Raw genomic sequence first — 22,842 nt, 5'->3', positions numbered from 1 at the left:
GATTATTTGGATATAAAGATCACATGTTAGCTTTCTCTTAAAGTAGTTTCAACTTTAAATTATAACCAATACAAAATTGTTAAAATGTAAACACTGAGATTTGAATAAATAAGCTATTGTTCCAGAGTCACTTTCTTAATATTTCTTTGACAATAATGATCTGAGGCCTTAGAAAGTGTGCATTAATTATATGGCTTTGTTTACACTGATATATAAAACATATAAATAGAAAACTGTAAATAGCAAAGGACATGATAAAAATTAGTTCAAATAATGTTAAACTGTCTTGTAATATAAATTACAATGCTTAAAAACAAAAAAACACTGCATCAAAGTTTCACACCTCTAAGGCAATCCACAGTCACTCTGGAAAACAGCTGATTATCTACAGTACTAAAATCAACCCAAGCCCCCAACCTCATCATCTCAGCACAGTGAACAAAACACCAACGGTTTTGCTTGTTGTACTACTATTAGAATACTTGCCCACTGTTGGAACTCTTGTTCAGCCAGACCTTGAAAACCCCAAAAGTACTACACAAGCTTCTACATGAAAGAAAATACAAGAATAAACATTGTGTGCCAGTTTCAGAAGCATTGCCTTGACCTTCTAAATCCTTACAATTTTGTGAATAAAACACACATGGACAAAACAAAACAAAGCCCTATAGGATTAAAAGAAATCCTACTCCTTTTATCTGATGGGCACTCTTCACAGCTTGGTCCTACAATCAGTAGTTTAAGAATACAGAATTTTTTTCTTACAGACTTTATCACATTTTTCAAATGCTGATTTTTTTTTTTGTTGTTGGCCTGATTAAACAAGCCCCTTCAAAACCTCCTCACACCCTCCTTTTCCCCTCAATAAAAACAAATCCACATTGGGGGAGGGATGGTGGTGACTATGTGCAAATCATATGTGACTTGCAACATTCCATTATGGCTCCTTGAAAGAAATACGAAAAATCTAACACAGCAGCATTTAACACACGTCATTATTGCTGTGGGATCAAAGCTTGATCACTGGGTAATGCAGTTGTCTCCCATGTCCTGAGCATAGCGGTCAGATATTGTAGTCCTTAATTCATCGATGTCCCTCCGTAACTGGCACACATCTGACAATTTTTTAGTGAGTGTTTCTGGGCTGTGCTCATTCTCAGTCTCTTCAGCTGAACAGTTCATTGCTGTGGAAATAAAACATGGAGAGAATGTCCCACATTTTTGAACAAAGGCATTTTAAGACTTCCATCTTAATTACCACCAGAAATAGAATGAATGCTGTACACTTACTAACAGTAAGGCTCAGGTTTAAATTAAGCACTATTCAATATTAAACAGCTCTTATCTACTTAAACCAAAAAACTAAACCCACTGCCATCGAGTCGGATCTGACTCACAGTGACCCCTCCCTTGGGTTTCTGAGGCAGTATCATTACGGAAGTTGATTGTCCAACCTTCCTTTCGAGGAGTGGCTGGTGGGTTTGAACCACCAGGCTTCTGGTTAGCAGTCAAGTGCCTTAGGCACTATGCTACCAGAGCTCCTGTTCTAATATATAGGTGAATATAATTAGGAGCCCAAAAGAGACATCTAGGCGGGAGATAAATGTACAGATGGGTCAGAAATATAGCAATATTAGAAAACAATAGGACACAGATAAGATTATTCAGGGAAATTACTGGATAACAATAACAAAACCAACAACCAAAAGTTCCTGAGGGACAAGGATGCCAATATTTAAGTGGCAGAGAAGTTCACAGGACTGAGATTGAATGCCGCTAAAAGTAGATGTAGAACTTTAAGAATGATATCATGGAAACCAAGGTAGCAGAGTTTTAAGAACAGCAGGATGACTAGAGTAAACAGATAACCAATGGAGCAGTGAGAAAAAGATTAAATAGAATCCATTGGTTTTTGACAAATCATGTGATTGGTCAAGTTTTCACACTGTCAAACAACAAGGTAAGGATTCTGGGGTTGAACTCTTAAAGACTGGAAAAAGTACACATTGAGAGGAAAAGGTGTGAAGGGTTTTGAATCACTTTTTATTCATATTAGGATAGCTCCTTACCCTATTACCTACAGAAGTTAACAAATGCTATCTAAGATAATGGCAAGGTTACAGAACAATTGGAGTGGTAACCAGTTCTAAAACAATCAAGAAAATAAATGCCTTTTATCTGTGAGCTTTTGCTTCTTGCTCCCAAGAGATTGTTGGGATGTTCACCTGGCAAACTTCTTTAAGATTCAAGCCAAACATCAGCTACACTGTGGAGCCTTCATAGTCTTTTTCCCCCCTCACCCCTCCTGTGCTCCCACTACAAAAATACAACACTCTAATAATTTGGTTAATGTGTGGGCAAGGGCTGTGTTTAATTTATTTGCATTACTAGCACCTAATGAGTGCCTACCACCAGTGCCTAGGCCATAGCAGGTATCTGATAAATGTTAGTCAATGAATATATCTAAACATTCAATGCATATTTTACATACTCTCACTCACGCATACGTACACACATTTATAAAAATCAGAAGTAAAGGAAAAGATTCTATTGACATCTTGGAAGAGAACAATGAGCTACGTGTTTCATACAAGTGACACTTTAAAAAAAAAAAAAAAAAAAACCCAAGTGCTGAGACAAAAAAAGTGGTTGAGCATTTTCAAGTAAGATATTCAAAGACAAGTCCGGATGACTGCAGTTAATGATGAAAATTCCTGCAAAAGCAGCAAAGAAGGGAAAGGACATTGAGATGGCACTGTGACAGCTCTCACCGTTGCCATGTGGAAGCAGGTAGAAATGAGGCTGAGGGAGGCGAGGTTTACATTGAATGAGGTAAACCTGAAGGCATGCATGATAGGGACAAAAGAGATCTGTAGGCCATGAAAACTAGCTCACGTGACAGTGACAGCAATCACATTAAGCGAATGCTGTGGACCATATACTACATAAGAAAGCAAGTATTTTTTTCCTCAAATATTTTACCAGTGGACATATGCTGGGTAATTCATTTATATAATTACCACAAGAAAGAAACCAGATGGAACCATTAGTTTCAGAAGAGTTAAAAATACCTTAACCAAGATCAGAAACTATCAGGGTATCACAAGTTACTAACCATTTCAGTCACATAGTTTCAGCACAGGGAACATCTCCTTGCTCATCCCCACAGCAGATTTCTAGGTATCTGCCAAGTGGCAGATCACATCAATAATAACCCTGTTTACTTCTCAAGTGCAAGGAGGTAAGTTCCAGCGATTAAGTGATAACAGGTAAATATAAACTCAGAATGATTCAGAGGCATGTAAATTGGAAAGGAGATAACAAAAATAAACAGGGGAAAGGCAGTCAGAAGTTTGTTTCATGAAGACAGGTTTCTAATTGCTAAGCAATAGAGTAAGGGTAAGTCATCAGCCACTTACATCTGATTCCCAATAATAATGAAAGGTTAGGTTCCTTGCCCTGAGCACGTTGATTAAGAATACTACACAATGCTTTCAAATCAAACAAACAGTAAGACATTTCCTTGAACAGCTGGTCAATCACGGTCAAATCAAATAACGGCCATTTGGAAAGAGTCGTCTGCTGCCTAGACTGGTCTGCTTCCTGGCCCTGATCCACTGAAGAGCATCTGTCTTCTGTCTGTCTTTGGGTCTGCAATGGGTAAAGAAAATAGGAATTTGGTTGTCAGAACAGAGGAAAGATAGTCAAGCCATACAAGGTTAATCCATATCCCAGATTTATAAACAACGGAGTCACACTATATACACATAACTGCATACACACAGGGAAAAAGAAATAAAAAAGAGTAAAATAACAACTGAAATAGTGGAAGTGATTCCACTGTGCCATCCAGTGTCCTGTGTATAAGCAAAAAAATTCACTGCCATCGAGTTGGATCCAACTCATAGCAAGCCCTCCTGGAGTTTCCGAGGCAGTATCACCATGGAAGTAGACTGCCCAACCTTCCTTCCGAGGAGTGGCTGGTGACTGTAAGCAAAAGAAAACATAAATCTAAAGAGTCACAGTTTCCAGGGGTCTCTCACACCCTTACATAATGAGCCTCTTGGTAGTTTTATATATATTTCCATAATGGGAGATATTCTAAAGACAAAAAGAATTATTAAGAAACTTTAAACTTCTTTCTATAGTTTCATTGCTACTAGCAATAGTGGTTTAATTACTTTGAAACTATTTTTTGTATGCCGAGGAAAAAAAAGCAAGTATGTTGATAGTTATCAAACATTTCATTATAAAAGAAACATAAGAATAAAATCAAAGATGGAAAAAACCCAACAACTCTGAATTGTTAAATGTGAATTAGAAGCATCAATAGGAACTCATGAATTGAGACGCAGAGAAAATTACCTTCATGTCGCCCCAAAATTGTCACCACCTACTCCTCATCCTAAAAATTGCTAATTAAAAACTAGTTCAATTAGCTTTCTAGTTGGAATTGTATTTCAGAATAAGCCTGGGTTGATGATGGATATATCTTTTTTTATAAACTACCGCTTATTAAATGTAAAAAGAATGACATAATTAGAAAAAAAAAAAAAATCACCATTTTCTAACTCTCCAGTAGATGCTAAAACTACCAACGGAAATTTTTCTAGAAAATTGTGTATTCATACAGTTGATACCCAACAGATTACTTGCTAGTTACAGGGGCTGTACCTTTACAAATGGACAGTGGTGTCACTATGGTTGGTGGCACACAGTGTAGCAACTCACAGTGTCACCCTCCATGGACCTCCTGCTGCACCAGACCATAAAGAATCCTTGGTTTTTGTTACTGATGTTAGGTGCCATCAGTTCTGACTCAGAGTAACCACGTGTACAAAAGATGGAAACACTGTCCAGTCCCGTACCATCCTCATAATCGTCGCCATGCTTGATCCCATCATCACAGCCACTGTGTCAATCCATCTCATTGAGGGTCTTCCCTTTTTTGCAAACCCTCTACTTTACCAACCATGATATCTTTCTCCAAGGACTGGTCTCTTCTGACAACATGACCAAAGCACAAGAGATAAAATCAGGCCATTCTTGCTTCTAAGGAGCATTCCAGCTATACCCCATGATAGATTTGTTCATTTTTTAGCAGTCCACAATATATTCCATACTCTTTGCCAATGTTACAACTTAACTGTATCAATTCTTCTGTGGTCTTCTTTATTCACTGTCCAGTTCTCATATGCATGTAAGGCTATGGAAAATATGATGGCTTGGGTGAGGCGCACCTTAGTCTTTAAAGTGATATCTTTGAGTTTTAACACTTTAAAGAGGTCTTTTGCAGCAGATTTGCCCAAGCAATAGGTCATTTGATTTCCTGACTGCTGTTTTCATTGTGGGATCCAAGTAAAATGAAATGCTTATTAACTTTATTTTTTTCCTCCATTTATCACAATGCTGCTTATTGGTCTAGTTGTGAGAATTTCTGTATTCTTTATGTTGATGTGCAATCCATTCTGAAGACTGTATTGTTTGATCTTCATCAGTAAGTGCTTCAAGTCTTCACTTTCAGCAAGCAAGGTTGTGTCATCTGCATATTGCAGATTGTTAACGAGTCCTCCTCTAATTCCGATGCTATGTTCTTTTACATATACTCCAGCTTCTTGGATTAGTTGCTTAGCAAACAGATTTGAATAGGTATGGTGAAAGGATACAACCCTGACATACGCCTTTCCTTATTTTAAACCACGCAGTATCCCTTTTTTCTGTTCAAACGACTGCCTCTTGGTCTTTGTACAGGTTCCACAGGAGCACAATTAGGTGTTCTGGAATTCCTATTCTTAGCAATGTTATTCATAATTTGTTATAATCCACACAGTTGAGCAATTTTGCATAATCAGTAAAACACAGGTAAATATCTTTCTAGTATTCTCTACTTTCATGTCCTCTGGAATCTGGCTTGAATTTCTGGCAGATCCCTGAAGATGTACTGATGTAACCATTTTTTAATTATCTTTAGCAATTTTACTTGTGTGTGATATTAATGACATTGTTTGTTAATTTCCACATTCTGTTGGAGCAGCTTTCTTTGGAATGGACACAAATATGGATATCTTTCTTGGCAAAGACAAGTAGTATTTTGTCAATTCCTGGAGCCTTGTTTTTCACCAACACCTTCAGTACAGCTTGGACATTTTCCTTTAATAACATCACTTCATCACATGCTACCTCCGGAAATGGCTGAACGTCAACTGCAGCAGCCATTTTTGAATTACCTTCAGCAGAATTTTGCTTGCATGTGATATTAATGATATTGTTCAATAATTTCTTTTTTAAATTTTTACTGTGATTTGGGTGGAAATTTACAGAGAAAATTCATCTTCCATACAGCAACTCACGTACACTTTGTCTCATGACACTGACTGCAATTTCCCACAATCCAACAGCTCCCCTCCAACTTCCGCCCCATAGTTACCCCTGTGTCCTTTCCTCCCATGCACTCCTGCCCCTAAGCCGTCTCCCTGTGCATACACAGCCCTTCTATTCTCCCATGGCTGATCTCTCCAAAGAGTGTATCTACCTAATATAAATGTTCAGCTCACATGCCTGCCTTTTGTCTGGCTGGAAGCCACAGAAGTGTGCTCAATTCCAGACCTGAAGGGCAGCTAGGGGCCACAGTATTAGTTCTTAGTGATTCCATCAGGCTCTATTAGACCAGCAAACCTGGTCTCTTTTTTTTCCCTAATTATTTTGAGTTTTACTCAACATTCTTCTCCCATTCCATCCAGGATCTCCTACATAGATCCCCCTCGGAGTGGCTGACAGTGGCAGCTGGGCACCATCTAGTTCTTCTGGTCTTATAGTTATATAGGCTTAGAATCGCATGATGTACCAGTCACTTGGACTGTTTCCATGCATCTTTGGTTTTCTTCATTCTTCTTTGGTCTGGACGAGGAGAGACCCATTGTCGCATCTAGATGGCCACTCGCAAGCTTTTAAGATCCCAGTCGCTACTCACCAGAGTAGGATGTGGAACAATGTTTCTGTGTAGTATGTTATGCCAATTGAGCTTGATGTCCACTGTGACTATGGTCCCGAGGCCACAGGTTCAACTCTGGGTAGCTGGCTGTGGCCAAGAAGTGACTACAACCTTGCCCCTTGTCAGCTCTTCTATATACCTGGGAATTCTTACAGAACATACACTTGTAGAACCATTGTCTGCCAACCCTATACATGGTCATGGACACACTCCCCCCTGCACAGACATATCTAATAGTTCAGCCTGTCCACCCATCGATCTACCCATAGATCAATGTTTGCCTTTACTGACAACACAGTACTATATGTGCAAAAGGGTTCATCTTTGTTGTCTGTACCTCCCATGCACTTCTGTCTTCTTCATCCTCAATGCCACCATGTTGATCACTAACATTTGGTACATTGCCCTTCTCTTCACCCAAATCAGTACTTGTCTCTACCTATCTAACAGTTCAACAATTTTTTGCATTCTGTTGGATCATCTTTCTTTGGCAAGCCACCACAGTGTGACAAAGTGGCAGACTAGTCATAGACAGAATCTTTAGTATTATTTATTATCCATTTTAAATATAGAATAATATGTGGTAAATATAGTTATAAATTGGTTAAATGTAACATTTTTTAGATTATATGTATAACAACAAATTATTTTGTAAAATCTTTCTACATTGAATTGCAACATTATTACAACATCATTGGTAACTGAGCCAAGCCAGGAAGACATTTCCTGCCATCCTGTGCAGCAGAAGCCTTTTTTTCTCTTTCTTTTCCTTCAATTATTACTTTATCCTTAAAAAAAAATTATTCATAAATACTAATTACAATAATGTAGATAAACACTCAAAAATTTGACAAAATCAGCAAATATAAAAACACCAGCAGCAACGAAAACAGCAGCATGTGCCCATAGGGCATGTAGATAAAACAAATCATTTGAAGCATCACTGTAATTGAGTAATAATGACAGCTCTGACCAGAGTACATTAGAAGGTTCAAAAAGTAAATTAAAATAGAGTTTTAGCCCTGCAGGTATATTGATACATGTAAGCTGGGCTTCAAAAAAATGTTTTTGTTGTTTAACTAATTACAAGGAAATTTTTAGAAAAATAATAAATTTCTGCTGAAACAATTGCACTAGTGACAGTGTTACCCAGTGAGGTCTGCAACCTCTGCACTGAACGCCACTGCAAAGGGAACCAAGCTATCACCACCTTAATCCAGGGATCACTGTTGTTTGTGTCACAGTCAAATAACCAAAAATTATACATCCCATTATGTAAACAACACCTATAAATTATTCATGCCAAAAAATGATCTAAATCTTATCACGTCTTTAGTTCTAACTTTAGGAAATGTAAGAGACACACAACAAGACACATGACACCATGGGGAAGCAATCAGACAACTCTAGGAGGGGTGACAATCTGCAGATATAAAAGACAAGAGGCCAGTTTCTTCAGCAAGTCAACAGCATGAGGAAGGAAAGGGCTGTTGATTTATAAGACATAACAATAAAATGCATTGTGTGGTCCTTGATTAGATCTTAATTTCAACAACCACTCCAAAAAAACACTGGAGAAGAACTGGGGAAATTTGTATATGGACTCAAACCAAAACACCAAACTCACTGCCATCGCCATTTCCAACTCACAGTGACCAAGGCTATATATCTTTATGGAAGTAAACTGACCTATCTTCCTCCTGTGAAGCAGCTCATGAGTTTGAACCACTGACTTTCTGGTTAGCAGCCAAATGCCTTACCCACTGCACCACCAGAGCTCCTTTGTATATGGACTAGATATTATGAAATATTAAAGAATTATTACTCTCATTGGGTATAACAAGGATGTTACGGTTATATAGTAAAATGTCCTTAATTTTCAGATATGCATTCTTAAGAATTTAGGGGAAAAATGTCATGATGACTGTTAGAATAAGATATGTATTTTTTGTATAACAGGTTCTTAAATACAAACCCAGTATTTCATCTTGCACTCAAATGAAGAAAATGTGATGAAATGAAGAAGTGCCAACACTGCACCTTCCTTAAGAATTTTTAAGAGTAATTTTGTTTATATTTCAAAACATGCTTTTGTTGATGACTTTGGAACATAATCTTTGTATGATATTTGATTTTGCTGTAGTTTAAGTATATGAAATTAACATTCTAAAACATAAGCTAATTAAAGGTTTGTGTTTTTAATTATCTTTAGTGAAAAACCAAATTAATTTAGTTAACTGGAACATCAATGTAATCTTCAATTACCAATTTTTTCCCCCTAGCACATCATGATAAATACAATATGTATAAAGCAGGCATTTATTTAAACTTAAACAGGCTGTGAATCATCCTTTGAAAACAATTCGAGTTTCTTCTACTCACCCTAAGTAATGCTTCAGTTAATTTTTGTATGTTCTTTTCTTTCTTTTCTAGCTCTTCCACCATCTTTTGAGTAGTCAATTTCTCTTTAGATAGTTTTTCTTGCATAGACTAAAGAGAATTAGAAAGCAAAGTATGTTAATACTTAAAAGCAAAATATGTTAATCTAACATAGGTAACCAGGATTGGCTCTGAATTCTCAGATCTTCTTTCTTCTCCAACTCTTGGGAGACGAAGCCCTTTACTTTACTACTCCTAGAGTGAATGACTTCAAAGAAAAGAAGGGGAAAGAGAAACCATCTTCCCAAAGAAGCTTTTAACATGGGTAACAGAAAATATGTAACATCTAATGTTGCTGTTTAATGCTATATTACAAACATTTAAGAATTAATTTTTTGCAGTTGGGAATATACTAATAGCAAATCTATACCATTGCTCCCTTATTTTTCTTATAGTTAATATGACATAATTTTTAACATCCCTATTTTCTATCATTTCCTTTCTCTCATAGTATTACAAACAATGAATATGATGCTGAAATCAGGCCAATGGTCTGTTACAGGAGTTTGATAAGATAGTATCTTTCCACTGTTGTGTGGCAGGCTGAAGTCTACAGTGGGAGGCCTAACTCTATTTTGAATCTTGACTTAAGTTCAGATGTCATTTCAGTTCTTTCCAATCATTAAACCAGCAATGTGGCTATGTACAGACAAGTCTGGGACAAACCTAGAGAGGCACAATTTACCCTCAAGAAGAGTATGGTTAAAAGTAGATTGTGCTCCCAAGAAGAATTACGGAACTTGCCTAGGTGTGTCCTTAATGATTTACTGAAAATAGGAGCACATTATCTAATTTAAATCAATGGTCTGGCTCTTGTAGTCAACCTGTGGCTGTGACTCAGGGCTGCATGGTCCATACCCTGACCACCATGAAGCCAAGGTGTTCAAGCCCCAGAACCAATTCTTTCACGGTTTCATCTTCAGTCATGGCCTCCCCCCCACACCTTTGTAGTCCTGCCTATGAGCGATGAGTTGACCTTCTACCAATTGTGACCCTGTGATGACTTCCTCTGTACCTATCAAATATAATGAACACCATGACTGTGATTCATTGGACTCCATTCAGCTTCTGTACTATATACATGTTGATGGTTTCCCTCAGCCTGGATCATATCTTTGTTTTGTCTTCACCCTATCTAAAAATAAAAAGGTCTCCATGAAACATGTTTGAATCTGGGGTCATTTCCCCCCTAGCACATCACAATAATATTATATATTATTGAGACATCACACTAATGTAAGAAAATCCTGAGTATACCGAAGCAGCATAAAGGATATTTTAAGTGTATTTATTTAGGTCATTTTAGTTAAAGGTCTGATTCTCAGCTACATACTAAAGAAAAACTTGCCATAACCCCTGTGGTCAGTAGTGAATCCTAAGTGTTTACATGATTTTTGTTGCTGTTATTAACCCACAATGTCAACAAACACGTGACCAGAGGAGAGATTTCATTTTCTCCCCTGCCCCCCAGTTCTATATTTGGACTCTGAAAGTGCTTCAGATCGTTGACCACCTAACTAGCACACAACCCACTGTGAAGCTTTTCCCTCACAATGCTTCTGGGTAGAATGAGCTTTCACCACAGATTGAAAGAAGATGATATAAATACAAAGCAGTTTTCTCATCTAAAGTAACAGATATTCAAATTTGTTACTTTTTAATTTATCTCCTAAATTTTGAAAAAATATTACATTTAGTTACTCAAAAGTTGGATACAAATAAAATCAAACTCTATAGTTAAGTACAGTTCCTTCCAGCGAAAGCTCATTTTATATTCAACAAAAAATGAACCTCTGAATTTGCTCTGTAAACTTTCACCCAAATCACAATTAAAAAAAAAAAAAATGAACCTCACAGTATAGTCACATGAGACTGAGTATATATATTCTGCTGTTGGACACTGAGATAACTTTGTAATCTGCTTTTGATTGAATGGTAATATGGAGATTAATTCACCTATTTGATGATTGATGTTTACTGGCCTGACAAGATTATTTGACTGGAATTTAGAATTTAACCTGTTTTCTTAAAATTTGTTCAAAATGAGGAAAGACAAGTGACTTAGCTAATAGATTCCCTATAATCTGGCAACCCATTTAAGAAGAAATCTTTTGAAAGAAAATTTGTATTACAGTTTAATGTATGTATGTATACGTTTATGTACACATCATACAAGAGTTTCAAATACACTCATTCATTCAGCAGAAATTACTGCTAAGTACTGCTCTACGCACTACGAACTAAACAGCTAAAACTCTAGCTGTTATGGAACTCTTATTTTAACTAGGAGGGAAAGATGAATGAGAACAAGCACTTAAGTATGTAAGTTACATAAAACTGTATATGAGAATTGGACTAGTGTCATGGAGAACACATAGCACCTAATAAGGAGCAAGGCAGGAGCTGAAATCTGAAATAGGGTAGAGTAAGGGTATGTTCATGAAAAGGTGACCATTGAGCAAAGACTTTGAGAAGGTGATTTTTTTTAAAAAAAAAAAAAAAAGGAGGAGGAGGAGGAGCAGGAGGAGGAGGAGGAGGAGATTGCTTCTCACAGGTATCCAGGAAGAGTGTTTTACTCAGTGTAAAGGCACTAAGGCAGCGGGTGCCAACTGAATTTGAGAAAAAGCAAGGAGTCAAGATATCTGAGAAGAGTGATGGGAGTCAGAGAAAGCAGCCAAGGGAAAGAGATTACGAGGCCTTAAGAGCCAATGTAAGGATCTTAACTTTTATTCCGCAAATAACAAGTAATCATTGAAGGGTTCTGGGCAGAGAAGTGTGTAATAGGAACACTTAGGCTCGTAAGAATAGAGTAAAGGCAGGTAAGGGTAGAAGAAATAATCCAAATAAGAGATGAAAATGGCTTGGACAGGAGTGACAGCAGTAGAGGCAAGAGAATTTTCTGACAAATAGGAGGTTAGAGAGGAGTCAAGGACAAGCCTAAGGTTTTCAGTCTGAGCAGATGGAAGAACAGACTTGCCATTAACTGAGATTAGAAATATGAAAAGTGTAGCCGGGTTACTTTTTGGTGTGTGGTGGGGAGGAGATAAGATAGTCTTCTTTTGACATGTTAAATATATATGCCAAGTAATGATGCTGAGCAGGCAACTAGATCCACAAGTCAGTTCAGAGAAGAATTTTGAGCTGCTGATAAATACCAAGCTTACACATAATACTTAAAGCCACAAAACTGGCAAGATCACCAAAGGAAGAATACCAAGGACAGAAACAAACTCCTTCTTTTGAAATATTATACAGTATTTTAGAAAATAATTTACATGCTGTCATGGATTGAACTGTATCCCCCTAAAATATGTGTCAAGTTGGCTGGGCCATGATTCACAGTGGTTTGGCAGTTACATAATGGTGTGATATTACATGCTCTGAGTCATAGCCCTGATCTGATGTAAGGGGAGTTTCCCTGATGTGTAACGTACAGCACTGCTTATCCTACAGCAGAAAGAAGCTAGCAGAGGGGCAGAGACCTCAGTACTACCAAGAAAGAAGAGCCAGGAGCAAAGTATATCTCTTTTTAGATTCATGGTCTCTGTGCTGAGGACCTTCCTAGACCCAAGGGAAGACTGATGCCAAGACACATGGAGATCTCCAAGGAATGCCAGGCCCACAGATGTTGAAAAGAGATAAGGATTTTAAATCCTGAATTTGGAATTCCAGCCTCCTAAATTTTGAGAGAATAAATTTATGTGTCTTAAAGCCATGCACTTGTGATGCTTCTGTTATGGTGCCACTAGACAGACAATTAAGACAGAATCTGGTACCAGGAGTGTGATGCTGCTTCTAAGAGACATCTAAAATGTGGAAGCAGTTTCAGAATTGAGTAATGAGTAGAGGTGGGAAGAGTTGTGAGGTATCTAATAGTAAAAACCAAGATTGCCATGAAGAGACTGTTGGTGGAATTATGGATGTCAAAGGCAATTCTGGTGAGAGCTCAGAAGGAAGTGAGGAGAATTTTAACACCAGAGACAGTGCAGATGGCAAGAAGCAGGGCCAGAAGAACAGCAGTAGCAGAACCAGGAAACCAGCATGAGATGGTACAGGAGCTGAGCTATGGAGCAAGAGAGTGTGAGCATCTTTAGGCTGAGGCTCACTGGTAGAACGGGGTGCCTCTGGGCACTTACTGGTAGACCTGAAGAGCTGTGTAACACTTGCCAATCAGGGTAGAGGCTGGGCTGGCCCAATAGGCCAAAAAGCAGAAGCTGAAGAGACAAGGAACAGAGGAAGCAGAGCTGCCAAGGTCTCAAAGGGTAGGGCTATGACCTATGGGGTCTCAAAGGCAGGGACTCTGGGGTTTCAAAGGTTGGGGCCATAGGCTCCTAGGTTTCAAAGAGTCAGATCTTCACCATCTCAGTTCTGGAGGGTGGGGCTGTCATTCACGAGTGCCAGGGGGATGGGGCTAGAGCTGCTGCCCAAAGATGAGGGAGTGGAGCACCCACGCCCAAGGGGCAGAAGAATGGGGTCTGCTGGGGGCAAGGGCACCACTCAGTTGGACTAAAAGAGTGGGGCCACACAAATGAAGCAGAGTTGTAATCCCAGTGGGCCTAGAAAGTGGAGCTGAAGCCCAAAGCCAGACAGCATGGCCAACAACCAGAGTCTGGAGGCCAGAGTCATTGCCTATGTGGTCTCAGAGAACAGAGGATTGTTTTCAAGCTTTGAGAGTTAATATAAATTTATCTGGTGGGGTTTTGACTTATATAGTGCCATGGTACCCATTATTTTTTCTTTTTCTGCTATTTCTACCATTTGCAGTAGAAATGTCTACCTTGTGCCTGTTCTACTGTTGTATCTTAGAAGCAGATAACGTGTATTCCAGGTTCAAGGATGAAGAGAAAATTTTGTCCCAGGATGGAATTTGGACCTGGAGTTAATTTAAGACTTTTGGGATCATACGACAGGTTGATAATGTTTTGAACATTCGAGGACATTAAGCTTTGGGAGCCAAAGGATGGAATGTCATGGATCGAACTGAGTCCTCCAAAATATGTGTCAGCTTTGCTGGACCATGATTCTCAGTGGTTTGGTAGTTATGTAACAATGTAATTTAGCAGTTATATAATGGTGTGATCATCCCCCATGATGGACTCTAATGTGATCAGCCAATCAGTTTTAAGGGGATTAGGGTAGGATGCAATTTCCTTACTTGAGGCACAGCCCTGTTCCGATGTAACAGGAGTTTTCCTGAGGTGTGGTCTGTATCACTTTTTGTAAGATATAAAAGGAGGGAGAAGCAAGCAGAGAAAGAGGGACTTGAGAACCAAGAAAGAAGATCCAGGGGTACAGCGCAACCTTTGGACCTTAAGTCCCTGCACTGAGAACCTTCTAGACGCAGGGGAAGACTGATGCCAAGACACACAGAAATCTCCTTGGGATACCAGGCCCTCAGATGCTGAAAGGAGACAAAGACCTTCCCCCAGAGAGAAAAAGCCTTCCCCTAGAGCTGGAGCTCTGAATTTGGGTTTCTAGCCTCCCAAACTGTGAGAAAATAAATTTGTTTGTCAAAGCCATCCACTTGTGGTATTTCTAGATAACTAAGAACTAGATAACTAAGACACATACCTTCAAACCAAGCCTCTTCATTAATATAACAAATGAAATTAAACTTATCCCTAGACTATGAAGTGGAAACATTTCTGATAAGGCATTAAATCCAATTTGTATATGCTAGTCTACTAATCTACCTAGATTTTTATTAAATAGGATTTATGCTACAGATCTCAAGTTTATCATGTCTAGTTAGATAAGCAAAAATGACAATGAAAACCTTAAAAAGTAAGTTCCTCTGAGATGTTTCTGTTGAAATTTTACTATACATATTTCAATTATCTAGAAACAAAGTGTAATATTTTTAATTTATTGCTGAGGACAATTGAAAAGTTTCATACTGTTATGATTCTATTAATATAAGTATACACTTTTTGCAAGAGCTTACATAAATATACACAAAAGGTTAATGTAATAGTATTTGTATTAAGAAACAGCAATTAATAAGATGTGTGCATACTTAATGAGGTAAGATAATAATGCCACTTAGCACTGATAAATGGAATCCATTCCTTGATGAGGTTTAACAGTATTTTCTCTTAATATCTTTAAAAAATTTATTTATCTAGTGTTAATAGTATAGGATTATGGAGTCAAGCAAAACTAGGTTCTGGGTCTCTATCTTTGTACTGTGTTTTCTTTTGTGAAGAACTGAAAAATGTGTAGTGTGTACATTGATGATACCTCTGAATGTCTGTCCAATTCACAAATGCTGTGAGGCATAAGTTCTTACGTTTGTACTGGGATTCTGCACTCCTGGGTCATGGGCTAGTTGGGTCAGGTTGATTGAAAATCTGACCAAACCTGAGGAATTGAGACCTGGAGTCTATGAGTTAAGACTCTTCAGGTAGCTAGAAATGGAGCTTAGGTGCTGCGGCGAGCCATGTTCTACTATGTGAGTTAAGGAAGGATAGGAAGTCAGTCAGCTGAGAAAAAAGAATAAAACATACTATAGAGAGAAGCAACAAGGCCTCTTCTTTCCTAACCCTACACATTGCTATGGAGTGGATTTCGACTCATTGTGACCCTGTAAGACAGAGTACAACTGCCCCCTAGGGTTTCCAAGGCTGTAAGTCTTTATGGAAGCAGACTGCCACATTATTTCTCCCGTAGAGTGGCTGGTAGGCCCAGGCCTTTCGGTTAGTGGCTGAATGTTTTAACCACTGTGCCACCAAGGCTCCTTTTCTTTCTTAAAGCCTTGTTCATTCTTACCTTTAGATTCCACAAGACATCTGCATTCTTATGTAGATTCTACTATTCTATTGAGAGACCTTGGACTGCTAAAAGAACTAACAAATCCATCCTGGAAGAAATGCATCCAGAATACTCCGTGGAAGTGAGAATGGCCAGACGTCATCTCAACCTATTTCGGTCATGTTATCAGAAGGAACCATTCACTGGAGAAGGGTATCATGCATGGTAAAGCTGAGGGTCAACGGAAAAAGGAAACGCCCTAAACAAGATGGATGGATACAGCGGCTTCAACGATGGGCTCAGGTACAGCAAGGATTGTGAGGCTGGCACAGGACTGCACAGTGTTTTGTTCTGTTGTACACAGGGTCTCTATGAGTCAGAGTTGACTCAATGGCACCTAACAATAACAACAACTATTTTTGTTTAGGCTAAATTGCGTTACTGTTGCTTATAATGAAAAAGAACAAATGACTTCTACCTGGCACAAAATATTTATCAACAGATGCCAATTCCATTATGCTTATATTAAATATTAAGAGGGGCTCATTTCAAATTTAGCATAGTGAATGAAGTTCATTATGGGCAAAGGTTTTTGTTTTGTTCACTATTTATGCCCTAGAAGAGTGCCTGGCCCATGGTAGGCACTCAGTAAACAGCTATTGGATGAGCTCAATTAGTGAATAAATGAAAAAGTTACTACTGACTCACTACCCAATTTAGTTTTTGTTTAAATGAAAGGCTAAATAAGTGTTCACTAATTCAACAAATACCCACCAGCCACTCCTCGGAAGGAAGGTTGGGCAATCCTACTTCCATAGTGATACTGCCTTGGAAACCCAAGGAGGGGTCGCTATGAGTCGGGGCTGACTTGACAGCACATAACAACAACAACAACAACAACAACAATTCAACAAATAAGCTATTAAGTATCTGTTATGTGCAAGGCACTGTGCTAAGTGCCAAGTTGGATAAAGATTGCATAAAAATCCTAGAGCACTCATCTTATGACAGCATAAAACATATTTAGTAATAAATTAAACAAAAGAAGTACAAAACTCTGAAAGCTATAAAACACTGTTGAAAGAAATGAAAGAAAATCTAAATAAATGGAAAAATATCTATGTTCATGGATTGTTTTATTAAGATGGCAACATTCCCCAAATTCATTTACAGATTCAACAGAGTCTCTCTCAGAATCCCAGTTGATTCCAAAATTCAAAATACATTTCCAGAATAGCCAAACAGTCTTGAAAAAGAACACAGTTGGAAGAACTCATTTTCCCCGATTATAAAACTTACTACAAAGGAAGAGGAATCAAGACAGTGTGATTCTTATAAGATCAGTCATATTAATTAAGTGAAATAAAATTGAGAGTGCAAAATTAAACCCATGTGTCTATGGTCAACTGATTTTCAACAAGTGTGTCAAGATGATTCAGTCGGGAAAGAACGGTCTTTTCAACATGTTGCTGGGACAACTAGATAGCCACATGCAAAAGAATGGCCACATAAAAAATCTATTCAAAATGGATTCAAAACCTAAATATAGTTTTAATAAAAGGCATGTTTCAGTTACTATGGTTTTCAAAATTTACTAGTAATAATAATTTTTATTTCTCATGCATCATCATAAAGCAAGTTCATCTAGGTAAACATTTTCAAAATTAAAAATATCTTTAGGAAGACAGAACTTAATGTCAAGAAACATCACAATGGGAAAGTTTGGTAAAAGAGAATAATGATGGCTGAACAACATGATGAATATAACTAGTATCAATGAATTGTACATGTGAAGACTACTGACATGTCAAATGCTTTGTTACATATATATTTACTACAATTAAAAACAAAAACTGAAGCAGTGAAAATTTTAAAATATTGAACAGAATGACATATAATTAACTATTCTTCTACATATTCATTTATATGTGGTCACAACATATCTAAATGTGACTTAAAAACTAGGCCAATGTAAGAATAAATTACATTAAGATGTTCCACAAATAGAAAAGAATGCACATTTCAATTAATACAAATATAATGTAAATGATAGCAGGTAATAAATAAAATCTCACAGGTCTTATCCACCAAGGTTTCATGTGTTGGTTGTCCTTAATATGAATTGAGATAACATTTATTCATATTTGCTTCATGGAAAATGTTGCCAACTGAAAGAAATCCTTTCATTGTGGTTTTAGGATAAGAAGTCAGATAACAATGGCTAAAGGGAACCTAAAGATGCTGTGATTCTAACTGCTCATGTAACAACTGAAGTTATGTTGTAGGAATACAAAATTAAGAGCATATCTTCTACAAATCAATGCATCAGGGCCATACATTTGTTGAATAGGATTGGTTGGTTGACTAAACCAATAAATCAGTTAATATGGCCAAAAGACAGTCAAGCAGACTGTCTACTATTTTTCATTCTGCGTTTCTTTACTACTTACATTTTAAGAATATTAGAATTGATAAATATAAAAATTTATTCAACAAAATTTGTCCAGTGGCTTCCTATCACACTAAAATAAATCCAAAGACATATGCCCCACAGTGAGCTGGCTCCAGACCATTGCCTCTCACCATTCCCACAATCATTCCAATCCTTGCTTAAATATTATCTTCTCAGGAAAAATTTCATGGTCATCCACCTGACACAGCACTCTCTGACCTCACCCTCTACTCTACTTAATTTTTTCAATAGCACCTGACGTTGTAAGAGTTTTTCATTCTCTCCATCTAACCTACTAGTATGGTTGGGGTAATTGTCACATTCACTGATGAATCACAAAGCTAAGAACAATGCCCGGAATATAGGTAGTTGCTCAGTAATTACCTGGTGAACAAATAAAAGAATTAAAATCCACTTAATCCACAAATTTTGGATTATATATAATTATCTGTTCTCTGCTAAGCTCTACATATGCAGATGATTGACACAGTCTCTACTCTCAAGAAACTAATCATGGGGGAGCAAAACAAATTGTGTTAAAAATTTGATAATATACCAAGAGTACTATACAGAATTATTAGGGTGGGGAGGGGAGGTAAAAGGGAAGTGGTTAATTCTACCTCAGAGGTAGAGAGGATCTTTCCAGGTTTCCCAGGAGAGGTAAAGCTCCTGGAGGGTCCTGAAAACTGAGTATGTACATTTCCCAAAAACTGCATGAGGAAACAAGGCATGCAATCCTGAAGGAGGGTTGGTAGGAAGGAAATACAAAGCAGACTGCAGGAAATAGGCTAAGAATTTAGGGCTTTATCCCACAGGTATAGAGAGCTACAAGATTACTTCTATACTGGAGAAGTATCACTTAAAAAGCATTAGAGAAAGACTGAGGTAATGTGGGCAGGGGAGCAAAGTGGAAGGCAGAGAAAACAAATCTGGAAAAATAGACAGACAGTGTAATAACAGAGATCTTTATATTAAACCAAAAACCAAACCCATTGCTGTCCAGTCTATTCCAATTCATGGTGACCCTACAAGACAGAGTAGAAATGACCCATAGGATTTCCAAGGCTATAAATTTTTAAGGAAGCTGACTCCACATTTTTCCCAGCAGAGTGGCTGGTGGGTTCAAACTGAACACCTCTCAGTCACCAGCCAAGTGCTTTACCCACTGTGCCACCAAGGCTCTGATCTGTATATTGTTGTTATGTGCCGTTGAGTCGGAGCCGACTCATAGCAACCCCTCCTTGGGTTTCCGAGGCAGTATCACTACGGAAGTAGATTTCCCTATTTTCCTTCCGAGGAGTGGCTGGTGGGTTTGAACCGCTAGCCTTCTGGTGAGCAGTCAAGTGCCTTAGGCACTATGCTACCAGAGCTCCTGATCTCTATATTTGGCAGTATCAATGATAAGAAGAAGAAGAAGAGAGAGAAATGTCTTCAGGGTACCAATATTTATGGGATAGGGCAGAGAAACAGAGCACATATAGAACTCTGAAGACAATGTGATAGAGAAGAGGAGGATAAGATGGGGAAAATGTACAAATAAAATAAAATGTGAGCTCCAAACAATCCCTTGTTTTTAACTGTTAGGGTCCTTGATGACTTCCAAATGTGTTCTGAGCAGTGAAGATAGATGATAGCCCAATCAAAAAGAAAAGGAGAGATAAGGATTAGAGAAGAGCAAGCATCAAACCATGGTTTTTCAGAAGTGATGTACCAAATAGCATTTTCTTTCTAAAAAAATTGAAAAAGTAGTATTAAAGACTTCACAACTTCACCTCAAGTACTTATTAGTATTATCTCTTTTTCAGTATATATGTGCTGTAAAATCTTCTAGGCTAAGTAATCATTAAGAGTAAGTCAGCATATAATTGATTAAAACTAGTATAAAACATTCCTTACCTGAATTTCTAAAATCATTCTGTCAATCTCAAGTTGTTGGTTGTCTATTATCTAAAACACAAGAAATAAAGATAATTCTGAATCATATTACTTTTTTTTTAAATTGTGATTTAGGTGAAAGTTACAAATAGGTTTGCCATTCAGCAATCCATATACATTCTATTTTATGACATTTACTGCAATCCCTACACTGTAACACCTAGCTCTATGCCTGGGGAAATGCTGTCCTCTTCATCTCACATGCTTAATTGTTCTAATGACTGCATTTAAAAAAAAAAAAAAAAAAAAGCCAAACTCACTACCATGGAGTCTATTCCAACTTACAGAAACTACCATTGGGTTTCCAAGGCAGTAAATCTTTTCGGAGGTAGACTGCCCCATCTTCCTTCCATGGAGCAGCTGGTGGGTTTGAACTGCCAACTTTCTGATTAGCAGTCAACTGCCTTAGGCTCTGTGCCACCAGAGCTCCTTAATGAGTACATACCCTCCTGATACTATTGTTCACCTTATAGGCCCAGTCTAACATCTGGCTAACAGTTGAGTCATGGAAGTTAAGTTCAGTTCCTAGCTTGAAGGGTGGCTAAGGGCCACAGTCTTTTTTTTTTTTTTTCCTTTTTTTTGCAGTGTTTCCTCCCCTCCCCTCCCATCCCTGGTAACCAACAGAGAAATTTTCCCTCCATATATAAACCTTTCTTTGACTTTTTACAATAAAGAACTAATACAACAATGTTTTTTTCCTTCTGTGATTGACTTATTTCACTCAGCATAATGTCCTCCATGTTCATCCATGTATGCGGTGTTTTGCAAATTCTACATTATTCTTTGGTGTTCCATAGTATTCCATCGTGTATATGCATCACAGTTTGGTTATACATTCTTCTGCTGATAGGCACTGTGGTACTTAATATGTGTCAACTTGGCTGAGCCTGGTTGAGTGGCTGGGCAGTCTGTGGCAGTTATTCCCCACGATGAGACTAGCAATCATCTCCATGGTGGGATCTACGACAAGCAGCTGAGTAGCGGCTTTAGAGATGTGATCTGCTTCCCACATATAAAAGACAGCTTTGGTACTGATCTCTAGTTTATGGCGCTGGTCTCTAGTTTACGGTACGCTTGAACCCTGCATGTAGCCAAGTCATTATTCAGCAGCCTGCCATACTCTGCCAATCTTAGGACTTTCAATGCACTTGAACTAGCAGCCTGCCATGTTGTTTGGTAACATTGGGACTGTGGCTTTATACTTGTCAACCTTGGGTTTGTGAACCTCAGCAGCCAGCAGCTATCTGAGTAAAGAAAAGCCTTCAGCTTCAGTGGGCTGGGAGCAGGAGGCAAACCTGAAGTCCAAGGCTGAGAGGCATTCATCCAGCCCCTAGAGCCTGGTACTTTGAACATGTACTTAAAGCCTCCAAACTGTAAGAGAATAAACTCCTGTTTGTTCATGTAATTCCATTTGCAGTATATTCTTGTCAGAATGGCAGTAGGTAACCAAAACAGGCACCTAGGTTGTTCCCATCTTTTTGCTGTTGTAAATAGTGCTGCGATGAACATGGGTGTGCCTCTATCTGTTCTTGTCCTGGCTCTCATTTCCTTAGGATACATACCTAGTAATGGAATTACTGGGTCAAATGGTATTTCTAATTCCAACTTTTTGAGGAACTGCCATAATGCTTTCCACAGTGGTTGTATCATTTTACAGTCCCATCAGCAGTGTATGAAAGTCCCAATCTCTCCACATCCTCACCAGCATTTGTTGTTTTTTGTCTTGTTGAACTTTGCTATTAGTGCTGGGGCAAGATGGTATCTCATTGTTCTGATTTGCATCTCTCTAATGGCTACTGATTGTGAACATTTTCTTCATGTGTTTGCTGGCTGTCAAAATATCCTCTTTGGTGAAGTGTCTGTTCATGTCTTCTGTCCATTTTTAATTGGATTGTTTGTCTTTTTTGGCGTTGAAGTGCTGGAATATTCTATAAATTTTACAGATAAATCCCTTGTCAGATACGTCGTTGCTGAATATTTTTTCCCAATAGGAAAAAATAGGTTCTGTAGGTTCTCTTTTGACTCTTTTGGAGAAGTCTTTGGAAGCACATAAAAATTTAAGTTTTAGAAGGTCCCATCCATCTAGTTTCTCTTTTGCTGTTTGTGCATTTTGGGTTATGCTTGACTGTCTATTTATGCCATTAATTAAGGCCCATAAATTTTCCCCTTGAGGAATTTTATAGTTTTAGGTTTCACATTTAAGTCTTTGATCCATCTGGAGTTAGTTTTTGTGTATGGTGTGAGGTACAGCTCTTGTTTCATTTTTCTGCAAATG

At 38.0% G+C, this 22,842-nt stretch overlaps 1 protein-coding gene across 1 annotated transcript in view; it reads right to left on the bottom strand.

Moving 5' to 3' along the window:
• Positions 1 to 1,020: 1,020 nt before the first annotated feature.
• The window catches only part of CEP85L (centrosomal protein 85 like), a 217,553-nt gene continuing 195,731 nt past the window's right edge, over positions 1,021 to 22,842 (bottom strand). The window contains exons 10-13 of the mRNA XM_007954193.2: positions 20,529 to 20,579; positions 9,374 to 9,481; positions 3,420 to 3,651; positions 1,021 to 1,184 (exon numbers count right to left, since the gene is read on the bottom strand). Of these exons, the coding sequence (XP_007952384.1) occupies positions 1,021 to 1,184; positions 3,420 to 3,651; positions 9,374 to 9,481; positions 20,529 to 20,579 (555 nt within the window). The remainder of the gene's footprint in view (positions 1,185 to 3,419; positions 3,652 to 9,373; positions 9,482 to 20,528; positions 20,580 to 22,842) is intronic.

This window comes from Orycteropus afer, unplaced genomic scaffold, assembly GCF_000298275.1.
Source record: "Orycteropus afer afer isolate SDZICR_OR568_19922 unplaced genomic scaffold, OryAfe1.0 scaffold00441, whole genome shotgun sequence".
In the NCBI taxonomy this organism is placed as follows: domain Eukaryota; kingdom Metazoa; phylum Chordata; class Mammalia; order Tubulidentata; family Orycteropodidae; genus Orycteropus; species Orycteropus afer.
The sequence above is the reverse complement of the archived record's forward strand: the minus strand, read 5'-3'. Positions and strand labels throughout refer to the sequence as shown.